The sequence below is a fragment of the Chiroxiphia lanceolata genome (genome assembly GCF_009829145.1).
Source record: "Chiroxiphia lanceolata isolate bChiLan1 chromosome W unlocalized genomic scaffold, bChiLan1.pri scaffold_58_arrow_ctg1, whole genome shotgun sequence".
In the NCBI taxonomy this organism is placed as follows: domain Eukaryota; kingdom Metazoa; phylum Chordata; class Aves; order Passeriformes; family Pipridae; genus Chiroxiphia; species Chiroxiphia lanceolata.
The window spans coordinates 131,490-149,845 of NW_022476505.1; the positions used below are offsets into that span (position 1 = coordinate 131,490).

At 50.2% G+C, this 18,356-nt stretch overlaps 1 protein-coding gene across 1 annotated transcript; it reads right to left on the reverse strand.

Moving 5' to 3' along the window:
• Positions 1-524: 524 nt before the first annotated feature.
• On the reverse strand, positions 525-4,578 carry LOC116781561 (olfactory receptor 14J1-like). Its single transcript, XM_032677218.1, has 2 exons — positions 4,559-4,578; positions 525-1,474 (listed from the first exon to the last, which is right to left on the reverse strand). Exon 2 carries the CDS (start codon positions 1,449-1,451, stop codon positions 525-527), a length of 927 nt encoding a protein of 308 aa, XP_032533109.1. The 5' UTR covers positions 1,452-1,474; positions 4,559-4,578.
• Positions 4,579-18,356: the final 13,778 nt, after the last annotated feature.

Sequence of the window (18,356 nt, forward strand, 5' to 3'; positions counted from 1 at the left end):
AGAGCACTCAGGCCTTGGGCACGGACAGGAAAGGAGAGGGTGGGAGTGCAAAGAGAGCAACTCTGGACAGACCCAGTTCTGGGGCTCCCTGGCAGTGCTGGGACTCTTTTCCCCTCCACATCTGCAAACGTGGAAATGTCCTCCAGCTTCAGGAGAGGTCTTGAGGAAGAATCTGGAAAAAAGAATTTATGTCGTTTCTTACAGTCAGAGATTGTGATTCCTCATGTAAAAATTATCACAGGGAGAATGTTTGACAAATACCTTGCTGCACAAACTTTTATTTTGTTTAAATGCACACAAAGCATGATTCCTGATTAGTACATTTTGTGGGTCAAAAAAAAGAGGTAGAGAGTGAATTATATGGGATGAAGAATAAAATTTCAGTGTTAACGACATGAACAGAGGGGAAAAAACAGGAAAGCCTCCCACCCCCACCACTATCAAAAGCTCTGGAAGGCAGGCTGGACTGAAAATATGTTATACAATGAGTGTTCTGAAGAAGAAAAGATGCAATTTATTCCACCTTAAAAACACCCAGTCATCGTTTTCCTTATGGCATCCTTGAGCTCCTGGTTCCTCAGGCTGTAGATGAGGGGGTTCAGTGATGGAGGCACCACCACGTAGAGAACTGACACCACCAGATCCAGGGATGGGGAGGAGATGGAGGGGGGCTTCAGGTAGGCAAATATGGCAGTGCTGACAAACAGGGAGACCACGGCCAGGTGAGGGAGGCACGTGGAAAAGGCTTTGTGCCGTCCCTGCTGAGAGGGGATCCTCAGCACAGCCCTGAAGATCTGCACATAGGAGAACACAATGAAAACAAAAAAACCAAATGCTAAGGAGATAGTAAACCAGAGAAGCCCAATTTCCCTGAGGTAGCCTGAGTGTGAGCAGGAGAGCTTGAGGACGTGTGGGATTTCACAGAAGAACTGGCCCAGGGCATTGCCCTGGCACAGGGGCAGCGAAAATGTACTGGCTGTGTGCAGCAGAGCAGAGAGAAAGCCAGTGGCCCAGGCAGCTGCTGCCATGTGGGCACAAGCTCTGCTGCCCAGGAGGGTCCCGTAGTGCAGGGGTTTGCAGATGGCAACGTAGCGGTCGTAGCACATGATGGTGAGGAGGGAAAACTCTGCTCTAAGAAAGAAGACAAGCAGAAAGAGCTGTGCAGCACATCCTGGGTAGGAGATGGTTGTGGTGTCCCAGAGGGAATTGTGCATGGCTTTGGGGACAGTGGTGCAGACGCAGCCCAGGTCTGTGAGGGAGAGGTTGAGCAGGAAGAAGTACCTGGGGGTGTGCAGGTGGTGGTCGCAGGCTACGGCGCTGAGGATGAGGCCGTTGGCCAGGAGGGCAGCCAGGGAGATGGCCAGGAAGAGCCAGAAGTGCAGGAGCTGCAGCTCCCGCCTGTCTGCAAATGCCAGGAGGAGGAACTGGGGCATGGAGCTGCTGTTGGACATTTGCTGCCTCAGGGTATGGTTTTCTGTTGAGATAAAAAAGGTAGAACTGAATTAGGCCAGACTCAATCAGCAAAATATATTGCATGTCACATAGCAATTCAACATTCAGGGCCTCTTTTCAGGAAGATCTCTCTGCATCCCTCTCCCTGAGCTCTGGGTTTTCCTGGCTGAAGGGGGCACTGAGAGCAGGGACCCTGCAATGGGCCCCCGAGGAATCCTTCTTGCTGTGCAGTGAGAGGCAACTTGGAGCACAGGGTGACCTCCAATTAAATGCACTTGTGATGTATCAAAGTGTTTCCAGAACTGCTGGTCACAGTTTGCCCAAGCGCAGAACAGAGGGAGGGGATTTGGGGGACTTGATTTTGTTCCAGTTCCTCTTGCCAGGAGAGAGTTTGGATGGTTGAAATCTCTGACATTTCTAATGTGCTCCAAGTGAAATCTTGTGAGTCCTGAGAGGCAAAGGGATGGTCTCTTGGTGCAGAGACAAGAGCTGGCCATCTTTGCTGTTCACAGCTGCCCCTGGCTGGCAGCTTGGAGCTGAAGTGGGATGGCCCTTAGGAATTCCCTTTAATAAAAGACAAGGCACTTCTGGGAGCAGAGGAATCCTGGTTCAAAGAGCAGATTGACAGAATCCTTGCCTTTCCTCAGGATGACTGATTAGGATCTCATCTTTCTCCTCCTAGAGTGCCACACAGAGGGATCACTGCAGCTCCCAAGTACAGCTGCCCAGAGCATTTGCATGGATTTAGCACTGAGGAGTTTTCTCCATGGGGATCCTGTGCAGCACAGAGATCCTATGGCAGAGCTGTGCCCTTCTGGAGGGCACCTGCAGCCCTGCAGGACACCCAGACAAACAGCTGAATCCCCTGAAGGTGCCTGGAGGGCACTTGGGCACTTTGCTCCCACAGACACATCCCCACAGCAGCACCCAATGAGTTTGTGTCTGGACAAGAATCTGCCCCACTCCAAACCCCACACTGGCTAAGAAAACTCAATGGTGAAAACAAGGAGAGCCCAGACAGCAGGGGATGGCAGGGAAATGCCACAGTGCTGCTGCCAAGGGAGGAAGGACACAGAGAGACAGCTGGAAATCAGGGCCTTGTCCTTGCCTGGGCTCTGGCTGTTGCAGGGCAATGCACAGCCCAGCCCCCGTGGGCCTGAGGGCACAGGCTCTGCTTCGGCTGGGAAAGGAGCCCAGGCAGGAGCTGCTCAGGGAAGGGGTCTGTGCCACAGGGACAGCAGGGAGGGGCCCCCATCCCCCTGGCCAGCCCTTGTGGCAGCAGCTGCCTCTCCCTGCCTGCCTGTCTCTGGGTGAGGAGCTGTTCCTGCCAGCAGCCCCTGCCTGTGCCCAGCTCAGCTCCCTGCCAGTGCTGCCAGAGCCATCCCCAGCCCAGTGCCCAGGGGCAGCTGTGCCTGGGCAGGGGCTGCAGAGCAGATCCCAGACAGCCTGCGGTGGCTGGGAAGGGGGAGGTGTTCTGGGGGGATGTGCTTCCTGAGAAGGGCCCCTGGAAATGGCAGGAGGTGGAGCTGAAGCTGTGAGGAGCCCTGAGCCTGCAGCTGAAGGGCCCTGCCCATCCCTGCCCTGCAATGAGGGGTCACTCCTTCCACCCACCCCTTCTCCCCCAGCCCCGTGGCAGCTCCTTGGCCGGGCTGAGAGCTGAGCCTGGCAGGCAGCAGAGTCCCTGCCCCAGCACACAGAGCCCTGGGGGCAGGACCCTGCTCTGCCCCACAGCCCTGGGCACCCCTGGCTGCACCCCCACCTTCCCACCCCACACCCAGCCCTGCCACAGGGAACCTTCTGGCCCTGGGCCTCTGAGGGGGCAGCAGCAAGTCCTGCTCTGCACCAGCTTCTCCTGCTGCACCCCAGCAAATCCAGCAGAGCCATCCTGACACCTCCTGCCACTGCTGCCATTTGGCAGCTGGCAGAGGCACTTGCAGCAACTCACCTGCACTGCTCTGCAGCCACAGCCTGACCCTGGCAAAGGGTCCTGCCCTGAGCAGCTCTGCCCTGTCCTCCCAGCCCAGGATCCCTTCAACCTCCTGCTCCCTTCTCCTCTCTGCCCTTGCTGCCTGCAGCTCCTGCCCTGCTCTGCCATATGGCCACTTCCCCTGCACTGCAGCAACTGGGAGAGTCCTGCTGAAAGATCCTGGAAGCTGTGGGATGTGGCAGCTTTAGGAGATGCCTCCAGGAAGGCAAGTTGAACTTTCCTACAGCCAGAGAATTCTTCCTTCAAATCCTGGGAAGGTTTCTCCCGTGGTGAGAGCTCAGTCACCTGCCAGCCCAGGCTGCCTCTCATCTCTCTGCCTTCTCTCCTGTGCCCTGGGTGCTGCAGGCAGTGCCCTCAGCCCTCCTGGGCTGTGCAGAGGAGCTGCTCACCAGCAGAGCTGTCTCTTTGAAGCTCTTCTTGCTTGCCAGGAGCTCCCTGTGTGCCAGGAGCCCGGCCCAGCTCAGCAGCACAGCAACAGCCCCAGGCATTTAGTGACCCTCGGGAGATTTGATGTTGTTTACATGAGACTCAGTCCCTGAGAGGAAGTTCAAACAACTTCTCAAGAAGTCAAAGTGAGATGGAAACACTGAAGTTTCTTGTAGTGCTAATGAGTCTCACTGAGGGACACAACTGAGAACGTGTCCCCAGGTTCCAGTTAGAGCAGAAAACTGTAGACAGTGATGACAAGGATGGACAAGCAAGGCAAAGGTGGCTCTGATGCTGAATAAACCTTGACTTGTTTCCTTAATCCAGAGGACCCAGCCCTTACCCCCAGCCCCTGGGAAGGCAGATCCTGTCCCTGCCTCATTCCTCAGGGCTCTTCCTGGGGCACTGGGATGTGGGATGTGCAATGCCAAGGACGGGACCATGGGGTGGCACCTGCCAGGCTGCTGAGCATGGACAAGGAGGCCAGGAGGCCCCAGGGCTGCAAGGGCCACTCCCCTCCTCCTGGCCTCAGGGGCACAGACAGCAGCCATGGCCAAAGGCCTGCAGAAGGTGGCTGTGTCAGGGCCTTCAGCTTCTCCCCATGCCTGCCTCCTCTCCAGCCCAGGCTGTCCTACGGTGTCCATGCCCTGCCCCTTTCCCTGCAGGCTGTCGTCATCCCCCCGGCTGCCCCACCTGGCTGGCACCTTCCTGCACTGACATCTCTGCGTCCTCCCTGGCTCTTCCTGCACACACAAAGCCTTGGCCTCATCCAGACTCCTTCTGGGTGATGTGTTGGATCACAGAACTGTCCTTGGAGGGAAATTCTTTTCTCCTCGTACCAGCCTGGACCTCCCCAGCTGCACTTGCCATTAATTCTTTCTTTCCAGTGCTGTTTCCTGCTACAACAAAATCATCCACCCTCTCTGAAGTGACTCTTCAAGCACTCCCAGGGTTCTCTGTTGTCCTCTGCCTGCACACCACTGAACCCATGACTCCTTTACCCTCATAGAGTGGTCATATGTTTGAGACCTCCAAACCCCTTCCTGGGACATCTCTGAGCACTCTCTGAGGTGTCTGCAGATGAAAACATGGTCTAAGATAGTCACAGGGATACGTTTTACCAAGGCCTGTAGTGGCAGAACACAGGACAATGGCTTTGAAATGAAATAGGGGAGGTTTCTATTGGATAAAATGAAGAAATACTTACCAATGGGGATTGCAAGAACTGCAACAGAAGAAGATGTCCCATCCCTGGATTTGTCCAAGGTCAGGATCTTTGAGTAGCCTGAATTAGTGAAGATGTCACTTACCATGTCCAGGGACTTGGACCTCATGAGCTTTTATGTCCCTTCCAAGCCAATCCATTCTTGATTCTTTGAGTCCCAGGCTCCTTCTCCAAAAAATTTCCGTTGCTAGGACAAGAATTACCATGTTTTTGGAGAAGCCATTGTAAACCCAAAAGGTAAAAAAATCAATTCAAGTAAAGTTCCAACACCTCCGTGTAGAAGTTTCACTAAATGGGTCAATGGAAGAGCCTCCCAGGATGACATTGCCGGTAGAAGATGGAGGATTTTCTTTGGGGTTTGAATCTTATGATGGGCAACGAGAAAGCACATTTGGAGACTGTGCAAGACTTGTGGTGAGATCTCTAGGGAAGAACCAAAGGAAGGGAAATGGTGAGATCATGGTGGTTTGTGAAGGAACAAGTGTGAGAAAGCAGAGAGAAAAGGGATGAAAAGGCTGGTCACGGTAAACAGGAGGATGCTGTAAGGGGGGTACTTTTGAATTAGATGATCAGTGGAGCATAGAGGCGTGAGAAAGAAATCATATTAGGATGTGAAACCAGCCAGAGTATGTTACAATGTAACTTCATGGCACAAGCTAATTGTAAGGTCCATTGTGCTTTTTAGCAAGTCAGCCTGATATCCCCTATTATCAGAGCTGAGTTCTTCCTTGGTTTTGCTACATACTGCAAGACAGATACATCTACCCTTGAAACACAGTGATAGAGGTCATACACAGGGGTGAGAAAGATGCTGGTGAGAGGCAGATTATGTGAGCAGGGGTTGCCAGCCCCTTGCCCTACAGCAGGGCATGCACAGACTGTTGCTCTCAGGTGATGAACAGGCGGGGTTTGGCTGCCATTCAGGCATCACCTTATACTGGGTACTGGCCCTACGTGGTGTAATGTGGAACTGATAAAATGGGGTGTCAGGACTGCTGGGGTGAGCAATACTCATCCTGCCATGGAGACTGTGTTGCTCCATGGGGACGCCCGCTAAGCATGGGCACCGACCAGCTGCTGCAGATCCTGACAGCCCTGGCCTGTCTGTGTGGGTAAGCACAGTTTATTGAGAGGAAGCAACTGAGAGAACAAACTTTTCTTTTTAATATCCTTTTAGTGTTCCTTTAATTCCCCGATTTGTTATTGAATATTGTTAAGTTGTTCATAATATTTCCCCTTTCATTTCCCCTTCTACTAACCAATATTGTGTTAATAGTTATCCATAATATTGTGTTAAGATCCCTTTTTTGGTATCCCTTTAACCCCCCCTTTTTCACTAGTTAATACTGTATTAAAAGCTGTTCGTAGTATTTGTTTTAATGTCACCCGATAAGGTAGTTATTTTGTATCCCTTTTTTAGTTTTTGATTCCTCTTACTAAGTTTATTACTACTAATCTTATTCTCACTGTAATAAAAGATAGTGTGTGTGTTTGAATATTTCTGGCACTTGCCTTTATTCCGGACATGTATCCAAACGAACTGTTACACATGGAATCATGGAATCATAGAACCATGAAATCATGGATTCATGGAATCAAAGAATCATGGAATTATAGAATCATAGAATCATGGAATCATGGAATCATAGAATCATGGAATCATGGATTCATGAAATCATGGAATCATGCAATCATGGAATCATAGAATCATGGAATTATAGAATCATAGAATCATGGAATCATGGAATCATAAAATCATGGAATCATGGAATCATAGAATCGTAGAATCATGGAATCGTAGAATCATGGAATCATAGAATCATAGAATCATGGAATCATAGAACCACGGAATCATAGAATCATGGAATAATGGAATCATGGAATCATAGAATCATGGAATCGTAGAATCATGGAATCGTAGAATCATGGTATCTTAGAATCATGGAATCATAGAATCATGGAATCATTGAATCATAGATTCATAGAATCATGGAATCGTAGAATCATGGAATCGTATAATCATGGAATCGTAGAATCATGAATCATAGAATCATGGAATCATTGAATCATAGATTCATAGAATCATGGAATCGTAGAATCATGGAATCATAGAATCATGGAATCTTAGAATCATGGAATCATAGATTCATAGAATCATGGAATCACAGAATCATGGAATCACGGAATCATGGAATCATAGGATCATGGAATCACAGAATCATGGAATCATAGAATCATAGAATCATCAAATCATGGAATCATGGAATCATAGAATCATAGAATCATGGATTCATGGAATCATGGAATCATGGAATCATATAATCATGGAATTATAGAATCATAGAATCATGGAATCATGGAATCATAGAATCATGGAATCATAGAATCATGGAATCATGGATTAATGGAATCATGGAATCATAGAATCATGGAATCAGAGAATCATGGAATTATAGAATCGTAGAATCATGGAATCATGGAATCATAGAATCATGGAATCATGGAATCATAGAATCATAGAATCGTAGAATCATGGAATCATAGAATCTTGGAATCATGGAATCACGGAATCATGGAATCATAGAATCATGGAATCACAGAATCATGGAATCATGGAATCATGGAATCATAGAATCATGGAATTATAGAATCATAGAATCATGGAATCATGGAATCATAGAATCATGGAATCACGGAATCATAGAATCATAGAATCACAGAATCATGGAATCATAGAATCATGGAATCGTAGAATCATGGAGTCATAGAATCATGGAATCATAGATTCATAGAATCATGGAATCACAGAATCATAGAATCATGGAATCATGGAATCACAGAATCATGGAATCATGGAATCATAGAATCATGGAATCACAGAATCATGGAATTATAGAATCATGGAATCATAGAATCATGGAATCATGGATTCATGGAATCATGGAATCATAGAATCGTGGAATCATGGATTCATGGAATCATGGAATCATAGAATCGTGGAATCATGGATTCATGGAATCATGGAATCATAGAATCGTGGAATCATGGATTCATGGAATCATGGAATCATAGAATCATGGAAATATAGAATCATGGAATCATGGAATCATGGATTCATGGAATCATGGAATCATGGAATCATAGAATCATAGAATCATGGAATCGTAGAATCATGGAATTGTAGAATCATGGAATCGTAGAATCATGTAATCATAGATTCATAGAATCATGGAATCATGGAATCACAGAATCATGGAATCATGGAATCACAGAATCATGGAATCATGGAATCACAGAATCATAGAATCATGGAATCGTAGAATCATGGAATCATAGAATCATGGAATCATAGAATCATAGAATCATGAATCATAGAATCATGGAATCATGGATTCATGGAATCATGGAATCATAGAATCTTGGAATCATGGAATCATAGAATCATGGAACCATAGAATCATAGAATCATGGAATCATGGAATCGTGGAATCATGGAAATATAGAATCATGAAATGATGGAATCATGGAATCATAGAATCATGGAATCGTAAAATCATGGAATCGTAGAATCCTGGAATCTTAGAATCATGGAATCATAGATTCATAGAATCATGGAATCACAGAATCATAGAATCATGGAATCACGGAATCATGGAATCATAGAATCATGGAATCACAGAATCATAGAATCATGGAATCACAGAATCATGGAATCATAGAATCGTGGAATCATAGAATCATGGAATCATAGAATCATAGAATCATGGAATCACAGAATCATGGAATCATAGAATCATGAATCATAGAATCATGGAATCATGGAATCATGGAATCATATAATCATGGAATTATAGAATCATAGAATCATGGAATCATAGAATCATGGAATTATAGAATCATAGAATCATGGAATCATAGAATCACGGAATCATAGAATCACAGAATCATGGAATCGTAGAATCATGGAATCATAGAATCATGGAATCATAGAATCGTAGAATTGCGGAATCATGGAATTACGGAATCATGGAATCATAGAATCATGAATCACAGAATCATAGAATCATAGAATCATAGAATCATGGAATCATGGAAACATAGAATCATGGAATCATGGAATCATAGAATCATGGAATCATGGAATCATAGAATCATAGTGCCATGGAATCAGAATCATAGAATCATGGAATCATAGAATCATGGAATCATGGAATCATGGAATCATGGAAACGTAGAATCATGAAATCATGGAATCGTAGAATCACAGAATCATCGAATCATAGAATCATGAATCATAGAATCATGGAATCATAGAATCATAGAATCATGGAATCATGGATTCATGGAATCGTAGAATCATGGAGTCTTAGAATCATGGAATCATAGAATCACGGAATCATGGAATCATAGAATCATGGAATTATAGAATCATAGAATCATAGAATCATGGAATTATAGAATCATAGAATCATGGATTCATGGAATCATAGAATCATGGAATCATAGAATCATGGAATCATAGAATCATGGAATTATAGAATCATGGAATCATGGAATCATAGAATCATGGAATTATAGAATCATAGAATCATGGATTCATGGAATCATAGAATCATGGAATCATAGAATCTTGGAATCATGGAATCACGGAATCACAGAATCATGGAATCAAGGAATCACGGAATCATCGAATCATCGAATCATGGAATCATGGAATCACAGAATCATAGAATCATGGAATCATGGAATCATAGAATCATGGAATCACAGAATCATGGAATCATAGAATCATGAATCATAGAATCATGGAATCATGGAATCATATAATCATGGAATTATAGAATCATAGAATCATGGAATCATGGAATTATAGAATCATAGAATCATGGAATCATAGAATCACGGAATCATAGAATCACAGAATCATGGAATCGTAGAATCATGGAATCATAGAATCACAGAATCATGGAATCGTAGAATCATGGAATCGTAGAATCATGGTATCTTAGAATCATGGAATCATAGAATCATGGAATCATTGAATCATAGATTCATAGAATCATGGAATCGTAGAATCATGGAATCGTAGAATCATGGAATCGTAGAATCATGGAATCGTAGAATCATGAATCATAGAATCATGGAATCATGGAATCATAGAATCATGGAATCATGGAATCATAGAATCATAGTGTCATGGAATCAGAATCATAGAATCATGGAATCATAGAATCATGGAATCATGGAATCATGGAATCATAGAATCATGGAATCATGGAATCATGGAAACGTAGAATCATGAAATCATGGAATCGTAGAATCACAGAATCATCGAATCATAGAATCGTGGAATCATAGAATCAGGGAATCATGGAATCATAGAATCATGGAATCATAGAATCTTGGAATCATGGAATCATAGAGTCATGGAATTGTAGAATCACAGAATCAGCTGGGTTGGAAGGGACCACCGAGATCATCAAGTCCAACCCTTGATTCAACCCCACCGTGCTTCCCAGACCATGGCACTGATGCCACATCCAGTCTCACCTTCAACACCTCCAAGGATGCTGACTTCACCCCCTCCCTGCCCAGCCCATTCCAATGCCTGATCACCCTCACTGTAAGGAAATTCTTTTTAATATCCAACCTAAACCTCCCCTGGCACAGCTTGAGACCGAGCCCTCTTGTCTTGCTGATGGTTGCTTGGGAAAAGAGACCAACCCCCATCTGGCTACACCCTCCTGGCAGGGAGTTGTAGCGAGTGAGGAGGTCTCCCCTGAGCCTCCTCTTCTCCAGGCTGAATAGTCCCAGTTCCCTCAGCCTCTCCTCATAGGACTGTGGGAGCCCAAACCCAGCTTTCAGCAAAGGAAAACAAGGGCTGACAAAAACCTCGTGATCTGAAGGAGTTGGACCCTTCTCACAAGACCTGTTAAAGTTCTACCTCATGGATCAAGCCTGGCTCCAGCAGATATCAGAAAAGACTTTTGAGATGATTGTATCAAACCATGTCTAAACCCCTTAATCCTTTCCCCCTATGCAATCTTAGTTGAAGGAAATGTTTAACCCATTGGGCAACGGTAGTAAAAACTTGTGTAATTCCCTAATTAACATAACTCGTCCCCTTCATTAACATGTCCAGCCCCAGATGCCTTTAAAATAGTGTTCTTGTGTTCAATAAACTATTCCAGTTCCCCCATACTGGGATCGTGTCAAGCTTTTATTTTTCAGACCGCCACTTAGGACTTGTGCTCCAGTCCCTTCCCCCCCCTCGCTGCCCTCCTCTGGACCTGCTCCAGCACCTCAATATCCTTCCTGAACTGAGGGGCCAAGAACTGGACACAGCACTCCAGGTGTGGTCTCACCAGCGCTGAGTCCAGGGGAAGAATCACTTCCTTGGACCTGCTGGCCATGCTGTTCCTGATCCAGGCCAGGATGCCATTGGTCCTCCTGGTCACCTGGCCACACTCTGGCTCATGATCAGCTTCCTGTAAATCCACACTCCCAGGTCCCTCTCTGCCTGGCTGCTCTCCAGCCACTGTGGCCCCAGCCTGTGGCACTGCAGGGGGTTGTTGTGGCCAAAGGTCAGGACCCGGCACTTGGCCTTTTTGAACATCATCCAGCCCCTTCCAGTTCCTAAATGAGGCTCCAAGGGAGCTGAAGAGGGATTTTGGACGAGGGCCTGGAGTGACAGGACAAGGGGGAATAGCTTCACAACGGCCTGTTCAGCACTGCTCTGGGCACCACTCAGCCAGCAGTGGGCAAACCCTCCCCTGTAGGGTGAGGAACAGTTCTGGGACCCCGCCCTTTTTACTTGTGCCAGACCTCCAAGATGCCCTGCAGCTCCTCGCTGACTCGAGAGGCAAGAAAGCTGAGCACCACTGTCCTCAGCATGCTGTCCATGGAGTTGAGGGTCTGCAAGGAACACAGAGAGCAGTGGCAGTCATTCTGCTGTTCCTCCCAGCCCCAGGAGAGCCATCTGAACCCCCTGTGCCACAGGAGGAGGAGGAGGATGCCCACACTTCCCTGGAGAGACATGGGCATAGACAGTCTGCGAGGGTAGAGCAACCTGTGGCACGGGATGCGGCCAGGCCCACAGGAAGGGGACAGAGGTACGAGGGTGGGAAAGACCCTGCCCTGCCTGGGATCCCTGCTCCTGTGGCACCATGGGGTAGCCAGGGAGCAGGTCAGAGGGGCTGGAGGGCCGTGGAGCTCCCCCAGCACTTACCTTCATATAGAGGGCAAGGTCCCCTTTTGGCATTTCCTTCTCTGCAGGCAGCCAGAAGACACTTGAGAAACACGCGCAGAGGAGGCTTTTGGCTTTGCCCTCCAGCGCTGTGTCCACCAAGCTGCAGGGAGAGGGCAGGACACTGGTTGCACACAGGTGCTGGGAGCAGCCCCTTGACAACTGGTGCAGGTGGCATCGGACCTCTGGGCCAGGGGGCCCACGACGGATGGGCGGGTACCTCAATTTCTCCAGAGCCAGCATGGAAAGATGCCGAAGGTCTGTGCACAGCTGGTCCCTTGGTTATTCTTCCAACAGCGCCTGCAGAGCACAACCAGGATGGCACCTGCTGGCAGCTGCCAGCAGCCAGGGCCTCCAGTCCCTGACCCGCCCAAGCACTGTCCGCACAGGCTGCCTGTGCCAGGGGGCTTTGCTCCCTTCAACACATTGCCCAGAGTGCCCTCACCTTGATGTTCTCTGCCAGCTGGTACATGTCACAGAACAGATCCAGGCCCTGGGTCAGGCCGTGCTTCAAGGCGCTTCTGCACAGCACGGAGATGCTCTGAAGAAATGTGGCCTTGTCTCTCTCCTCCTGCCAGCCAGGGGACAGAGACACAAGCACAGATTGTGAGTGGGCAGACACAGCCAGCGGGACCGCAGCACAGGGGGTGAAGTGCCCTGCAGGAGAAGCAGCCCTGCCCTGCCAGCACCCCTCCAGCAGCCGGGCAGCACAGCCCCTGCCAGCAGACAGCAGCACAGCCGCCCTCCAGCTGGCCGCAGTTACCTTGTTGGGGCTGGTGACAAAGGGCAGGATGGAATCAACAGCTTCCTGCTCCTCCTTGTAGATGGGCAACCAGCTGGCATCTAAGGGGGGAAAGAGCAGGGAGAGCTGCAGAGGGTCCAGCGAGAGGAGGGGGCAAAGGATATCTGCCCTCCCCCCAGCTCTCTGCCCACTGCCTTGGCACGGCCTTCCCTTGCAGCTCCTGGCTGGAGGGTGCCCGGCAGAGGAGCTGCCATGCCTGGGAAAGCCCCAGTGCCCCGGGCTGAGGAAGGCAATGGCAGACAGGCAGGAAAGGCCCAGGCTCCCACAGCACGGCTGCCTCCTGCCAGCCCAGCTGGCCCTCGCTGCCCACAGCCCAGAGCCCCTCTGCCCTGTCCTTCTTTGGGAGAGGCTGTGCTGGGGCCACGCTCCAGCCCTGAGCAGTCCCAGCTTTCAGGCAACATCATGGCTGACCCCCGGGACCCCTGTTGTCAGCTGGCCAGGAAAGTGGGATCCCGGTGTGCTACAGGGTGTGGTGGTGGGCCCCAGCCCTGCCCAGCCCCACAGGGCCCCTCACTCACCCAGCTTGAGGGGCTGCATGGTGGTCACCTCGTAGGAGGACGGAAGCTGCAGACCTGGAGAGCGGCTCTCCTGGGAAGAGCTGTCTTCCATCCAGGCCTGCCTGGGGCAGGTGGGGGGTCTCCTCTCCATCCTGTGAATCAAAGAACACAGGGGAGCCTGCCTACGGAGGGCGTCCGAATGGTGGAGTCGAACACCCTTGGGAGAAATGCCGCGGCCAAATCGCCTCAGGCAAAGTGCCTCAGGCAAAAGGCCTCAGCAAAAGGCCTCAGTCAAAAGGCAAAGGTAAAGTGCCGCAGCCAAAAGGCAAAGGCAAAGCACCTCAGCCAAAAGGCCAAGGCAAAGCACCTCAGCCCAAAGGCTGAGGCAAAGTGCCTCAGTCAAAAGGCCAAGGCAAAAGGCCACAGCCAAAAGGCCAAGGCAAAAGGCCTCAACCAAAAGACCAAGGCAAAATACCTCAGCCAAAAGACCAAGGCAAAGTGCCTCAGGCAAAGCACCTCAGCCAAAAGGCCTCGGCCCAAATGCCTCAGGCAAAAACGCTTCGGCAAAACACCTCAGCAAAACGCCAAGTTCCCACGGGGTCACCGAGGGTCGTGGACAAGATGTGGACTGCAGTCGGGGGCTTCTCGCCAGTGCCACACTCCTCTCCTGTCCGGTCGCCGTCCTGACGGACACTGACCCACCGTGGGCCACGGCCGTGCTGAGCACACCTGCTGCAGTGGGTGTCACAAAGGACCCCTCTGTGACCCGCTGCCGGCCGCTAGCCACAGGTCCCAGTGCTTGTTGACATGGCACCTGCCCCCAGCAACAGGTCCCATGGAGCCACCACGCAGGCTGGAACAGGCAGGGTGTCCCTGGGCACACAGGCCAGCCTCAGCCCTTGGCACTCAGCTGCCCTCAGAGTGTCTCCAGGCCCCACTTTGCTCTCATGTCTCCTCAGGACATCCCAAGGAGCCCCATGTTCAGACAGCCCTGCGTGCCCTCAGGACATCCCTTTCCTGTCCCCACACTGCAGAGTCTGGTCTCAGAGCCCTTCAGTCACATTAAATGCATAATGTTTGCTCAAGCTTAACAGAAACCATGATTTTTGTCACCTCTTCTCTTTCTCCCACTGACCAGCAAGAGCTTTTCCCCACTCAACAGCTCTTCCAGCACCGGGCTGCTCAGGAGCCCTCCCAAGGCCTTCGCCACACCCCAGGCCCCTGCGCGGCACCCTGAGCTGCCCCAGGGGTGGCTGAGTGACCCTGCCAGGCTGGTGGAGTCCTGGGGGGGCTTAGGGCTGAAGGGGGGAGGATGGCACCCAGGGGGATTCCTTGGATTCACCAAGGAAGGCCTAGACTAAACTACCCCAGGGATCCAGCTGGAAGGGCCAGGCTCCTCAGCACGCTGGGAGCTGTCATCTGCTGGCACAGCCCAGCTGAGTGGCCGCATTGGTCCATCTGAGGGGCCAGGAGCTGTAATCCTGCTGCTCTTGCCTCAGTTCTGTGTCTCTTCTACCAAATCAGAGCAAAGAAGCCCCCAGAAGCCCAAAGGGCCCTGGAACAGCCCCTCTCTGACAGCCCCAGAGGTGCCCTGGAGCTGCCTGCCAGCCCAGCTGGCCCTCGCTGCCCACAGCCCAGAGCCCCTCTGCCCTGTCCTTCTTTGGGAGAGGCTGTGCTGGGGCCGCGCTCCAGCCCTGAGCAGTCCCAGCTTTCAGGCAACATCATGGCTGACCCCCGGGACCCCTGTGGGTCGGGAAATACACACATCTCGGGGGGGCAACCCTCACAATAAATAACGCAAGTGGTCATTGTTTTTCTGCTTTGCTCGATCCCAGAAGTCGCCCCTGCAGCGGGCCCGTGTCTAAAGCTGCTCTTTCCAAGTCTCATAGTCCTGGGGTTCGCCTACAAAGAACTGATGAATTTAAAAAAAAGAAAAGATGTGGCAATGCTGTTCATGAAGCCTTCAGCAGTCACCAAGAGTTCTGTTCTGCAGAGATTTCAACTCTCTCCTAAATTCCACACTCATGGCTTCAGGCCATGACTTGCCAGAGCAGTCCCAGGGCTGCCCACTGCCCAGAGATGCCCTGGGGCAGCTCAAGGGCCCAAGTGGGACAAGTGGCCCAGGGTGTGTGGGAGCCCTTTGGAGCAGGAGCTGGTGGGCAGGAAGGGCCCAGCTGGGGAGGGGCAGGGAATCCCCCACTTCCAGCCTTGCTGCCCAGGCTGAGGAGGGTCCTCTCCAGCCCAGCAGCACATCGTGTGTCCTTGGGGGCTGCGCTGCCAGGGCTGTTCCCAGGAACTGACTGGCCAAGGTGAGGAGTGTCAGAGACTGAAATGGTTCATGACTGTCCTGGGTTAAAAAGAGTTTTCCCCTGGAGTTGGAAAGTGGTTAACCCCAGCAGGTGGTATTCTTGGTGTTGACCCAATCAGCACCCCTGCAAAATTAAACATATCACAACAGGCTGGAGAAGAAGAGATTACGTAGCTGAAAGAAGAGCAGCAGCCATGGTCTGAGACCACGAGGAGAGAGGGGCCAGGGAGCCCTGCTGGGGGCCAAGACGCCCCCAGCCCCCCGGCTGGGGCTGTAGAAACTCAGAACAGTGTTAAACTGGGCCCAGTACTGTGGCCAAGAGCCGAGGGAGTTTTTCTCCACTGTGAGTGGGCAGCAGGAGCGGCAGCAGAGACAGCACTGAACAGAGAGCTGTGGCTGAAAGCCAAGAAGACTGTCAGCAGGAGTGAGGTGGCACAGAGCCAAACTGAGAGACACAGCCTGGTTTTATTTCTCCAAACCCTTTGAGACCCCTCTTGGAAGGAGGGGGTGGACTTCCACTTGAAGGGAGTCCTGAAATGCAGCAGCAACTAGAGAGAGAGAGAGAGAAGCTGAGAAGCTCAGAGATGTCCTGGAGCTGGACCAGGACAGCCAGGAGGAATGTGGAGGGGGGAAGAGGCCTTCCTGCCCCCCTTTGCCATGCTGACAGTTTGAGATGGAGCAAAGGAGCTCTGCTAGAATGCTTGGGGCAAAAACTGAACTGAAAGCCCTAAACGTTCTGACTCAGGAGGAACTTGAATCCCCTGAGGAAGGGACTGTCAGGGGTGCCCAGTACCCCGTGATATGACTGTGGAGAGGTGAGGCTTGTCCCTGCTTTCGCAGTCCACGGGAGAGAGACCTTCGGATGGAGCCGAAGGGCCAAGGGGTGAGAGAAGCCCCCTGTGTTGTAATGGAGAGAGAGAGAGATTTTCCAGCTCTGACAAATCCAGCTACAACTGCTGCCTTGAAGAGGAGAGACACTGCTGCCCTGAAAGTGGAAAGGATCTTTTCATCTTCCCTTCAGGACTTTTACTGGAGGGAAAGGAGGGATTTGATCTAATGTAAATATATTGCTTTTCCATAGGAGAGAGAGTTAGAATTGTGTGCATAATGTATTATAGTATTTATTTGTGTAAATAATAAACTGTAATATAATTCCTTTCCCCCCATACTGAGCTGTGTTTTGTCTGAAAACCCTCTCACACTGAAACAAATTGGGGGGGGAAGCTTGGACTTGGAAATTGGATTTTTGAGGGTCTCAAACTGCCACAATGATTTATGCATTCTAGGATTGCCAGGGCACTTCTGCAGGCTGGGAAGAGGCAGCTGGACCCATCCCCCCTGCCAGTGCTGCTGAAGGTGTCAAGCCCTGAAAAGGTGAGAAGAGACGTGTTTACCAGGCCCCTCAGGGGAACTCTGCGCAGGCCCAGCAGACCTTGGAGGTTCGAGGCACGGCCCAGGACACTGTCCATGGATATAATAACTCATAACTTCTTGGAGTGTGGGGGCTTCCCTCCCCCACTCCCAACAGATCAAGGCCACCACTTCAACTGACAGACATGGAAGTTGCAACTCCCAAGTTCCATCTCTGGACCCCGTGGGCGGTGACTATAGACATCTTTCCACTCTCAGCTTTGCTTTCCCTTACTCTCCCTCACCCTTATCCTGCCTTTCCCATATGCATTTTCCCTAAAGGTTCTCTTTATGCCATATTACCGTAGATGAGAGATATAGATGATAACACCCAAAATGGCAACATACCTGTTTACCTTGGAAACAAAACTGTTCTAAAATAAACCCTACATATATATGTTTTCAAACACTGATTATTTAGTTTCATTTCACTCTAATCCACCCCAAGGGATTTAGCACAAAGAACCTGGGTTACCCTCCCCTTTCTGGGGTGGGTGGTAACAGACCCCTTGTAGCAGGATGTTCTACCTGGAAAAGAATCTGATGGGAGAATGCAAGCACTGCAAGCTCTCTGTGGGGAGTTACTGCTGGTGCCAAGGGGTTGGTTTAGTGTTGAATTGTGCCAAACCCAGCCTGGTTCCCCAACCTTCCAACACACATGCTGCTTTTGGAAGCAGAGTTTGACAGATCAGCTGCTCACTGGCCTGGGAAGATGTGACTGGAGATCCATCACTGGGTAAGCATAAAAGCCCAGGGCCAACTTTGATGGAGCAGATTCTTCCACAGACTTTGTTGAAGTGTGTGGAGCTTCTGCTGTGAAGCAGGGACACCTCTTGATGGTCACTGCTGAGGGGGTAAAAGAAAGAGAGAGCTCTGCCTTGATTTATTTCTATCAGACACCACTGGGCCCTCCCCGCTTCCTGCCGGGATCGGACACCGCCGGCGGCCCCGGCCCTGCTGGGCTCCATCAGCCTGAGGAATTGCTGCGAAGGAGGGGCCGGGG